General features: G+C 34.4%; 1 protein-coding gene across 1 annotated transcript; it reads right to left on the bottom strand.

Moving 5' to 3' along the window:
• Positions 1 to 231: 231 nt before the first annotated feature.
• On the bottom strand, positions 232 to 10,788 carry LOC143586127 (protein RRP6-like 3). The gene is made up of 13 exons (XM_077067740.1): positions 10,539 to 10,788; positions 8,485 to 8,726; positions 8,352 to 8,391; positions 7,892 to 7,977; positions 7,068 to 7,151; positions 6,903 to 6,989; positions 6,626 to 6,746; positions 6,106 to 6,299; positions 5,847 to 5,891; positions 4,466 to 4,977; positions 2,756 to 3,251; positions 1,782 to 2,224; positions 232 to 348 (listed from the first exon to the last, which is right to left on the bottom strand). Exons 1-13 carry the CDS (start codon positions 10,750 to 10,752, stop codon positions 276 to 278), a joined length of 2,637 nt encoding a protein of 878 aa, XP_076923855.1. The 5' UTR covers positions 10,753 to 10,788; the 3' UTR covers positions 232 to 275.
• Positions 10,789 to 12,091: the final 1,303 nt, after the last annotated feature.

The raw sequence follows: 12,091 nt of genomic DNA, 5'->3' as shown, positions 1-12,091 counted from the left end.
GCTAAACAAACACGAAACTCATTCATTACACTTATATAAGTACGCGAGCGTGAAACCTGTTTATTTACTATTAATAAACAAACAAGCAACATAGTCATTATGAAAATATTGTTCAAATCCATAATCTAAAAATATAAAGATAGTTAAAAAGAGTGTTGGACTACCATAACCTGAAAAACCAAATAAATGTCTTCAGGTATTCAAGGTTATAAATAAACAAACAAACACCAACAATACAACATTTGATTCTTGTACACAATTGGATGTTGTTTCCATCAATCCTTAGTACCAACAGAAGCCTTGTTTGCTGGATTGTATACACTGAAGTCCCCAAACTCTCTTCTACCGCTACAAAAACAAGTGTCGAATCATATCCTTTTCATAGCAATGTAAAATATGGGTGTTCATCGACATCGGATAACAGATTATTAGGTTTATTAGGTTCGGATTTTCGGCTTTGAAAATTTTAGGTATATTTCTATCAGATCCAAATCTATCCGAATTCATTTCGGATCGGATTCGGATAAAATCCGAATATAACCTAATAACAAATTTTTTCTAGTTTTTGGTCCCCTAACATTTTTTACAGAATCACAATAAACATACAAAACCCGAAAGTATAAATTAGTCTTGAACATAAAAAATCAAACTTCAAACAATAGTCTAAATAAACATACAAAAACTGGAAAATACCACCAAAAACATGTTATCTATTCGGATTAAACAGATATCCGAATAATCCAAACTGTCCGATTTTTTTTAAATTCTATATTCGAATCCAATCCAAATTCGAATTAGTTATTCAAATATTAGGATCAATCCAATCCGAATAAGAATTCGGATCGGTTTATCTGGGTTTTGGTTTCCATTCGGATTTTGGATTTTTCGGTTTTCGTGAACACCCCTAATGTTACATTCAAAATCAGTTAAATCGAGGTTCGTTGCTAAAATCTAACGACGAGAGTCTGTAAGAAAAAAACTCACTGATTCCACCAGTACATAGGATCTCTACTTAGTGGTGAGCAGAAGAACCAATAACCGAAATTACTGAACCAGTTGAGGAACTATTGTTTGATTATAATTTTTTTTCTATAAACAACTGAACTGAACTGTCATTGAAAACGTCCTTTTATACTTTTCTATCTTTTATAAACATTATGTTATGTTATCCTCCTTTTCATTTTCGCCAATATTTCATTTGGCCGATAATACACTTGACTTTATTCATCGTGAATAAAGACACGTCCAAAATGCACCGAACGATCTTTTCTAATTAACCAAATCGTTTATACCCGAAACCAATCGGTTATCAAAATAAATAAATAAATAAAACAAATATTGGTTATAGGTAACCGAACCGATCCATGTTCACCACTATCATGTTTTGGTTTTGCATGTATTAAAAACCAAACCAAAATTTATAGATTTTCATTACTTACTTTTTATTTAAGTAACTTATAAGAATTTAATAAAATGTAACTCAAATATTTAAGCCCAAATGTATAACAAATAATTAGTTCTTATTTCTTAATTAACAAAATGACTTGGGCCCGGATTCGTTATTTTGGGCCACATTTTTTCCCCGTCCAAAATTTTCAAGCTCAAAAAGCAAAACCGAAAAAACCAAAGCAATGGTTTTAAAAAATTCAAAAATCAGTTCGCTTTTAGCCCAAAACCGACCCAAAACCGGACCGTGCACTCTGTTAACGCTACACCACCACTCAGTAATATGAACTAAATACAGTCAATAGTCAAAATTAAAGATACAGAATGAAACATACCTGTGAGTCACATCCCAACCACCCGGTAAAAAACGAGGATTAATACTTTCAACAAACACTTGTCTCCATCTTTGACAAAACTCCTGAATCCCAACTTCCCCATGATTCTTCAGCAAATAGTCAACAACTTGTTTCCCGTGTGGGCCATGCCCTAATAGCGATAACTTTGAACTACAGACCGCCCCATCAGAACTCGGATGACCCAGCCCGTTTTGTTCAGAATGGTCCATAATATCCGGATTGGAACCATTCTCGGACTCGTGAAGTCCATTGTTTTCCTTAATGTCATTGTCAGAAACAATGTTGTTTGGTGAAGTATTCTTAAAAGATATGCCTTTTTTCTTGCGTAACCGTCTTTTTTCGTGTGGACTCATTCCTACTAATAAAGCATTTTCTAAATCTTCGTCGGATATGTCTCTTCCGCCATAATATTTTTTGACAACCTGTAAAATAAATTGAAATAAGGGCCTGTCCAGAGAATAATTGTATTTTTTTAATGAATATAAACCACCTACATTGTTTCATCCAAAGAATCAGGTTACTAAAAATAGTTAATTTTAATGTAATCAGTTAACACAATAACCATTTACATAAATAAGAGAAATTGACAGAAAAAAATGGTTTGAATCGGTAACTACGGTTTCGGGATAATAAAAACCAAACCAGCCGGGTTTTAACAGGTTTGATGGTTTGGTTTTGCCGATTTTGCGAGTTTAGAGTTTAGACAAAATGTTATTTTTCTAAAAGGATAATTTTGTATGAAGTTTTTAAAAATGTAAGGATTGCACACCAATATAACATATACACAACTTTGTATCCCTAAATAAAAATTACTGATAATAAATGTTAAAACCATATATCGTCAAACCGTTAAAACCGAATCGTACATATTTCAAATCAACAAACTGGCTGACTTTCTTCAGTCTGGGTGGTTTATGAGCAATTTATTTTCTTTCTAATAATAGAGTTCATACCTGTGTCAACTCCTCACGACGCTGAGGTGGCATCCGTGGACCATGCCTTAAAAGAGCCATTGCAGCCGTTCTCAACTCCAAAGGAGAGACACCACTATCACCAAGTTTCAGGACAGATGACGAAGATCCAGAAACATCTTCCTCATTAGAATTAACCACTTTATGTACAAATAATGGTATCCCGAATTCTAAAGCTACTTTTTTTTTGTATTTTTCAGCAGAAGGATGTGCTTTTTCATGGCAATCGACACACACCAAAACAATATCATGAGACCGGTGGCTTTTTAAGTGTTCGGGAAAGTGTATTCTGTAGCATGATGGGATTATACGGTACCGTAAATAGTGATTTCCTTCACCACACCCTACACATATGTTTTTTTTACTTTGAATGTAAAAATCATTTCCTTCGTCTTCTGGGCGGCCTTTGGGTTCAAAAAGAAGCATTATGGCGGGTGGGTCTTCGTCAACGAGTTTTGCTAGGTCCCGCTGCAAATACCTGTGATATTATTAGTTATGTATGATTCACAAAGATAAAACTAGGACTCTAGGAGTGTGAACGAGCCGAGCTGAGCTTATATAACTTACAAGAGCTCGAGCTCAGCTCGTTTTGAGCTCTATTTATAAGGCTAAATCTCTCACTTGGCTCGTGAGTAGTTTTCAAGCTCGAGCCTGGGCTGTTTATTATTATTAATCTATATGCACTTATAACTGATTTTGTATATATGTTAATTATAGCATTTATACATAGCATAATATATTTTTTTAGTTATTTATATCATAAATTTATATAGCAATGTTTATTAAAAAAAATAAATATTTAATATAATAATTAAAAATTGATAAAATAATAGGCTGGTGATCTAACTCGGGCTTAATAAGTGAAACACAGGCCCGTTAGTCAAACAAGCTTATTGTTAGGCTAGAACTCATTTAAGCTCAGCTCGAGAACTTAGCAAGCCGATCTCAAGTGGCTCATGAGCTGCCTGTCTTGTTTACACCCCTAGCTAAAGCCATAGAAAGATGTAACCAACTTTCGGTTGGATTTTTGTTCTGGGTAACCACCCATCTTTGTTTTCCCTATTAAAAAAGTAATTAACTTTGAAAATTTACCATTGACCTAGTGGTATCAAGAAGTTAGATACGGGTGAGGGTTCAAATCCCAAAGGTGGCAAAAAATTTCATTCAATAAAGAAGTCATCAACTTTCAAAAAAGTTATATAAAAGCTTAAAAATCTCAGCTGATTACTTGGTCAAAATGATGACTTGGTAGTTAAAGTGCTGTTGACTTGGTAGAAAAGTTTTTGAAGGTTTGAGCCTTTTTGTAAGTGTAGATAACATGTACTACTCAAAGCTAAAATCAGATCAAAAAGAGTAAGCTTTATAAGCAACTTGCTCATTCCTTAACGAAAAACTATTGACTTAGTTTTTTAACTCAAAACACATTTGTGCCCAATAATTAGTTTTGAAATAATTAACATGTTACATAGGATAGCAAAAAATATATCATTTCAGTAATATCTTCTATTAATAAAATGTGTGAAGTGCATGTATTAAATTACACACTCACCTCGTCCTAAAATAATTTTCCGAAAGCCTAGCAAATAAAGATAAAATTGGAGCATGAGTAAACTATAACTATCTATTCCTCAAAGTGAACAATTAGCTTGAAACGAAATAAAATAAAAATATCTGAAATGATCTATTACTAACCATTCAAGCTTCCTTCGATCACAGTGGCACAACAATCTTCCATCATTAGCATATATCCTGCAGTTATGATACACAGGAGCTTTGCAAGAAAACTTCTGAACAAAAAGCTCGCGAGAAATCTTGCGAGCAACTTTTTTTGAAAACCTGTGTCCACTTGCCTTTGAAACCAATCTCTTTGATGAATTGATGTTAGTTTTAGAAAGTAGCCTATAGTTATAAAGTGAAAAAGGACATGAACCGTTTGGACCGAGGTGCTTTTTGAGAATTAGTTGAAATAAATCACCAAGATTAGTTATCTCATTTTGGAGGAGGTAATGGAAGTCATCCAAATGACTCAAGACAACAGAGGATGGAAACGGAGGGGTAGAATTGGAATTTGGAATGTCCATGTCTATATCGGCTTGTGATATTGCAGTGCAAATGTCTGTTGGAGTTGATGGAACTTTTTCAGCCAGAGAAACGATAGCGTTATCAGAGAGAACGTATTTGAGGCTCTCGTCATGCATGCGGGCCTGAAATAGAAAACACATTAGCACAGCCAATGGTAGATTCAGTAAATCACAATTAGGCTTCCTAAAACTTTTCTGTTAAAATTATTCAGATTATTATTGACATATTGCAACCTGTTCATTCAAAAATTTAGATTGATATTGAAACAATATAACTTAGTAAATCACATTTGACACACCAACTACAATTTTTTTTAAAAAATGGGATAGCATGTGCAGTTATGCACAGGTCACCCCAAGTTATTCAAAAGTTTCCCCTATGGCCACAGGTCACCAAAGTCCAAAACTATTAAAGAAACCTTAAAGGCCATTAAAGTATTAATTTGGTTTGACCTATGACAAATCTGGAAACAAAAAAAATAGTTGGAAATTTGTAAAATGACAAAATGCACTTGCATTTGAAGCTTTCGGCTTAAGAATTGTAGCATGAAAAAGATACCTTTGAATCTACTTAAGCATGTGGTGTCAATCCATCTAGAGTTGATTTGCTTATTCTTTTGAATGCAACCATGGGCACTATCGTCATTTTTACAACTCCACATGTGCCAAAAGCTTTGATTAATGACATTTTGTCTTTCATAATTTTCTAGCAACAGAATAGGAATCAAATTGATACTTGGATGACCTATAAAACTATATTTAACAAGTGTTCTCAATGAAAATTTCTGAATACTTAGGTGACCAATATAAACACTATCCCATGCTAAGATTAAAAGCTTTGGACAGAAGGAAAGTGTTTTGGGTCAACATGGTCTAACCCATTTTGACATTCATTAAAAGTAGCTCGTTTAACCCAAATGGTTTAGACTTGTTACCCAACCCGCCACCAACCACCTGCTAATCAATCGCTATCTAAAAAGTCAGTTGTTTACCATCAAATCCCTCCAAGAGCATAGACGTCTAACAAGATCCTGAAACTGCATAGAAATAAAACATTGCACAACAGTAATTCTCAGATTATATATAATATATAAAGTAGGTAACAAAGAAATTGAAATGTCATTAACTATGGTTTGATTAGACTGATGTGATTTGCTTCAGTTTCCTAGTTTTGGGTTATTTTATTTCTTTTTTGTAGGCTTGTGTCCCCTATAAATAGAAGTATAAAACGCATTACGAATACTCAAATACCTGGCTGTTGTTTGTAGAACTTCCTTGATCATTTAAATGGCGGGAAATAATAGAAGAAGCAGCAGACTGCCCTGGGGAAGCTTCTAGATCCTTGGTGAAGAGTTGCAGACACAAGGCATTCGAACGCCGGTTGACCTCGGAAACAAAATACAATTTGTCATCAAGACCGGCTGAATTTTCTGATGCACTATTATCTGTAAAACTACATTAGAAAACGATTGTAAAATACAAGATAAATTCTTAAAAGGTACTATGTGGTTTTTTTTCAATCTGCAATGTTTGAAGATGAATTCATCTACTAAAAACTAGTTCGATAATAAAATTGATTTTTATAAATACTCTTCTTCAACATCCAAATCAAGTAAATGTATGCATCATTATATTTAATAGAAAACACTAAACACGAGGCAGATGGCGGACCACAAATGGCAATTTGATGCAAACTATGGTTGATAGAAATAAGAAACATTTGTTAAGGATTGAATTGATTATATATAGTATGTTGAGAGACAGATCTCACCGTTTTTCTGGTTTTTGAGCTCGGAAACAAGACAATCTGCAATATAAAGCAAATAGTGTGCATCCATCCGAGCATATTCAACCATGTCTATTGGTAGTGGACGTTGTCGCCAATCTTCACGCTACAATTTCATATTTGCAACAAAAAAGGCATATTATGCATACACGCTTCATAAAGAACTTATGGTCGTCATGCTCTACTACTGGCAGATTTAATAATTATATATCATTTGCAGATAAAAAAATTCATAGAAAGACTAAGTGATGACAAATTGTACCTGGTAAAGTTTGTTAGTGGTGACACCACAATATGTTTCAAGTAAGTAGGCTAATGATCTCTGTTGTTTTGATAACACATCACAAGCCTGCAAATTATTCAATTAAACATCATGGAAGATGAACAAACAGAAGCTGCAGTCACTTTTGAGAACACGAAAACTCACCTTTGCAGTGTCAAATAAGTTTACAACATAAATATGAAAATCCCTTTGTAGCCATATAACATCATTATCAGCACCATGGAACACCTAGAAAAGCCAACCAGCGGTCTTATGAGACAGAGCATGAAGTTAAAGAGCATAAGAAAGAAAGCAAGAGAAAAGAGAGAATATGTTTACTATTTAAATTCAAACTAGTTAGTTCTTAATTTCAAAACTGTCAACCATTCTCACTTTTTTATACAAAACTAATAACCATATTAATCAGTGTGACAAATAATACAAGCTGATTATTGAGGGGATGGATTACTAAGAAAACTATAATCTATATTCCTATTGAAGAGTAGAAAGTAAATTATTTTAAAAATAATGAAAAGGGGTAGATGGTTTCTTATGCATTTCATTTCATCATACAATAAAACCTCCGACACTGGAAAAGCTAACACCTTTGTACAAAACTAATTGCCACGTTAAACAATGTGAACTAATGAATGCTGGTATATTTAGAGGATGAATTACTAAGAAAATTAAAATCTATTTTCCTTTTTGAAGAATACGAGGCTAACTTTTAAGAAAATCACAAAAAGAGTCGAGACTTTCATATGCATTTAATTTCATAACACAATGAAATTTCAGAAACTGGAAAATCTAACACATTTTGCACAATCTATTTTCACACTCACAAATTCAATTTTCGCATTTCTTAATACCCATATTCATTATTTAGTGTTCTTCCGTTTTAAATGTTAAGCAAATAAGAACATGAAAATTCCTAATATATGATCCAACAATCAGCAAAGTAAATATTTAAGCACAAACCTACAAAGTACCTTGCATATATTAGGATCGGCAAATACAGGGCCAAGAAGCCCCATAATATCATGAACAGCAATGGTGTCCACCAAATAATCTTCATCTCATCATCATCATCGTACTCAGTATATCCCACCAATAGCAAAGCTATGGTAGGGTCTAAGGAGGGTAAGATGTAGGCAGCCTTACCTCTACCCCATAGGGATAGAGAGGCTGCTTCCGGTGAGACCCCCGGCTCGATAGTAGTTTTGCATCAAGCCTTGGACATAAGGCACATAGCACTCAATCATCGGGACACCGGCTGATCGGTGCATGTACCCTTATCTTTCAGCTATCAACGCCACTACATGATGCCTGATTAACCGTCCGTCACTTTTAACGTTATTTTCACGAGATTAGTAAAATAACGTCAAAATTAGTGCAATTTCACTTTTGCCCACCCGAGGGTTCACACATATATACATCATATGTGCGCACCGCAAGCAGGGCTAACATAATCTTCATCTCTAGTAGAAATCTAAATTTGAGAAATAAAATACTGTGCATTAAAGCAGCATCTCATTAACAATATCAACGCCAATATTTTTTAATATATAAGTATATGCCTCACCTGAATAAGAGCTGTAAACCCTAAAAATGACCGAAAGCTATGCTGTTCGGTGTCCACAGCAAACACTCTTTCTTTACTCAAAACCTCAACAAGTCCTTTTAACTTTGATTCATCATCAATCCAAACATACTTATCACTCATGCTCATTTCCATATTTCCATTAGAAAACTCAAATTCTGACTGTGATCTCTCCAACAGAGCCTTTATCTCTGATTCATACGGATGCAAATCCGATGAGTTTTCTGCAGGTAATCAAAAAGTGATAATGAATATATCATCAACAAACTGCCATAATTTCATAAACAAAATTGACACGACAAGTAGCAATTAGTAGTGCTGTGAACAAACCGACCCAGACAAGCTCTTGTTCAGGTTCGTCCGTTAAGCTTTTATCGGACTAAACAAACTGTTCACAAACACATGACCGAACAAAATTTCTTGTATGTGTTCATTCATTAAGGAAATGAACTTGTTTGAGAACAGTTCATTAACACAAGCAATGTCATATTCGATTTGGCTTCCCTGAATGGTCAGTGTCAACTGTCCCGCTACCAAATTTGTCTGGGTGTTTTTTCTAACATTTATATTCATATGTTAATTTTACATATATATTGATCACATAATACGTATATTTTTTGCTTAATAGTTGCTAATTTTGCTTAGATCTATATGATAAGATTAGAAAAGTCATTAAAATATATTGAAAACCTTTAATGAACAAACATTAACGAACATACACGAACGTAAATGAACACATTATCGAACGTTCACAAACACAATTGAACGGATATAGCCTATGTTTGTGTTTGTTCATTAGGTTAATAGAGCAAAACTCCTTGCTCATGTTCATTCATTTATAAAACGAACAAACATAAACGAACTTCGCTCCGAACAGTTCACGAATAGTTCATCTAACGTTCGGTTCTTTTACAACCCTACCAATTAAGCCTGTAAAGAAACCAAACGTTTATGAACAGTTTGGCGGGAAGTTCGTTTGAACATGAACACAGGTTATGTTCGTTTATTTACATTCATTTATGTTCTTTAAATTTTCATAAATAAATAAGTAGCTATATTTATATAAATATAAACATAAGACTTGTTTGTTAGTGTTCATTAATGCTAACTTAGGTTCGTTTGTGCTCGTTTATGTTTGGTTAATTATGTTCATATGAATGCGTTTATGGAATTATGGTTGTTTAATTATGTTCATTTAAGTTTGTTCGTTTACGTTTGTGTGAACTGTTCATTTAAGTTTTTTAAATGAACAAACATGAACATGAGAATTCTCTTAACGTACTAGCATGTGCATGCCCCATTAGGGCTGAGCACGGTTCGGTTCGGTTTGATTCGGTTTTTAGGTAAAACCGAAGCCGAAGTCCTCGGTTTTTTTAATACACAAACCGTTCGGTTTTGGTTTTTCGGTTTTTGGGTTTTTTCGGTTATGGTCGGTTTTTTACCCAATTATGTGTAGACATTGCAAAAAAATTTTAAAAATGAAGAGATGACTTTAAGCTTGTAAGAATGTATATGAGTACCAAAAATATATTAGTTACAAAAACCAAAAATAGACACATGTTACGTGGAATCATACGAATAAAAAGTTGCTAGAGTAGTAGAGTTTAAAATTCAACAAAGTTTAGTCACAGTCTTCCTCATCTTCATAATATTCATCACCATCAATCGGTTCGGTTTGGTTTTTTTCGGTTTTTTTTTTCAAATGGAAAAACGAACCGAAACCGAAAAATCGGTTTTTCAAAAATACAAATAATTAACCGTCGGTTAATGCTTCGGTTCGGTTTTTTCGGTTAATTCGGTTTTCTACTCACCCCTATGCCCCATTCATGTTCGTTCGAATCATTTACAAGCCTACTACCAATTGATGACTGTTGTAACGAAATTAAAACATTAGTAATCAACTCATCATCATACAATTATTCGATAATATCTAATTCAAATATAACATATTAACATCCACAACGTCCACCTAGGGTTTATACTAACACTACCATTACCATTCCTAAATCATAACCAACACCAAACAAAAACCTTACCGTTAATCTTCAAGTGCTTGAACGGAGCATACGAGTTATTCGCCAACACACGCTTAAACTTATGCTGCGGTTTAGCTTCCGATTTCAAGTAACACAAGCTTAATATCTTCTGTTTACGCTTTCGATGTTTACGGATACTGTTGGCTAGCAGAATTGAAGCTATAGCGAGACAGGTGACGGTGAATGCGAGCTTGAGATTGTGTTTGTTATCCATTTTGAAACCCTAGGGTGTTTAATTGGTTACAGTGAGCTCAAGGTTGACGATAATGGCGGCCAATTGGAATTGGAAGAAGATTTAGTGGCGGTTAATGGGCTCATGATTTGGGCCGGTTTAAACGAACCAAATTTTGGTTAATATTTGCCACTATGCGTGTAAACGAACCAAACTTTCGGTGAATTGTTTGGACGGAAGTTTGTACGAACGGACATGGACAAAAGATTTGTGTTCGTTTAATTAAATGGTACGGTACCAGTAAATACCGAATTTTTACCTTCAATATCGGTAGCGGTACGGTACCAAGAATTTATGATTTTCAGGATCAACCAGTACGATACCGATCTCCTCCCTATTAACCGGTTAATATGCTAACCGTTTTTTTTTTTGGAATTAACCGGTTAGACCAGTTTTTAGGGTCGGTTACTAGCCGGTTTTGATCAGTTAGACTGAGCCGGTTAACCTGAAGAAAATCGTTTTTAATAAAGTAATAATTAAAAAAATGTGTTAACCGATTTGTAACCGGTTTTGAAATCAATAATATTGGTTACTAGCTGTCAGTTAGGATTGGTTAGTAACCGGTTAGGATTGGACCGATTAGTAACCAGTTACAATTTCGGGTATGAACCGGTTATAAACCGGTTAACTGGGATCTGTGCATCTTTATTTTCCACTATGCGTGTAAACGAACCAAACTTTTGGTGAACTGTTCAGCCGGAAGTTCGTACAAATGAACATGAACAGAAAATTTGTGTTCGTTTATTTATACGAACGAACATGAACACATGTTTCGGTCGTTCATTTATGTTCGTGAGCATTCGTTAATTTATGTTCATCTATGCCCGTTTATTTGTGTTTGTTTTATTGTTTGTGCACATTTACATGTTAATATCAAATAATTAAACATTATCTAGAATAATTATATACTTAATGATTTGATATTTACATAAACGAACACAAACACAAAGTATGTGTTCGATTAAGTGCATGTGTTCGTGTTTATTCGATACATTTGCAGGCCTATTTGCCACTTTCTTGTGAACGAGCTAACCGTGAGTTAGTTAAGGCTTGAACTATGTTTGGTTTAACTTAAGAAGGTTCGACCTTGAACTTGGCTTGTTTAGAGCTCTCCAAGTGTTAGCGATTTTAGAAGTGTTAATCAGCGGTGAATAGGTAATCAACGACGTACGCTTGATGCGGTAACTTATGTGGGACGCATAACAATGTCTTGCACGAAACCGGCATCGGGCGTGCAACCAACATCGAGCCCGTTATCAGGCGTTGTACGCGTGGCTGGTGCCTAACATCTCTCTAGCTCCAGGCATGTAACTAACACGTA

Source organism: Bidens hawaiensis, unplaced genomic scaffold, assembly GCF_021521415.1.
Source record: "Bidens hawaiensis isolate Kalapana, Puna unplaced genomic scaffold, B.hawaiensis_p1.1 tig00034330_1, whole genome shotgun sequence".
NCBI lineage: Eukaryota > Viridiplantae > Streptophyta > Magnoliopsida > Asterales > Asteraceae > Bidens > Bidens hawaiensis.
The sequence above is the reverse complement of the archived record's forward strand: the minus strand, read 5'-3'. Positions and strand labels throughout refer to the sequence as shown.

Excerpts from the sequence above, each read along its gene's own strand:
- LOC143586127 (XM_077067740.1), bottom strand. The coding sequence starts at position 10,752 with ATGGATAACAAACACAATCTCAAGCTCGCATTCACCGTCACCTGTCTC. Across the intron at positions 7,152-7,891 it reads CCGATCCTAATATATGCAAG|GTGTTCCATGGTGCTGATAA; the intron begins GTACTTTGTAGG and ends TGGCTTTTCTAG. Across the intron at positions 6,300-6,625 it reads GCTCAAAAACCAGAAAAACG|ATAATAGTGCATCAGAAAAT; the intron begins GTGAGATCTGTC and ends GTAGTTTTACAG.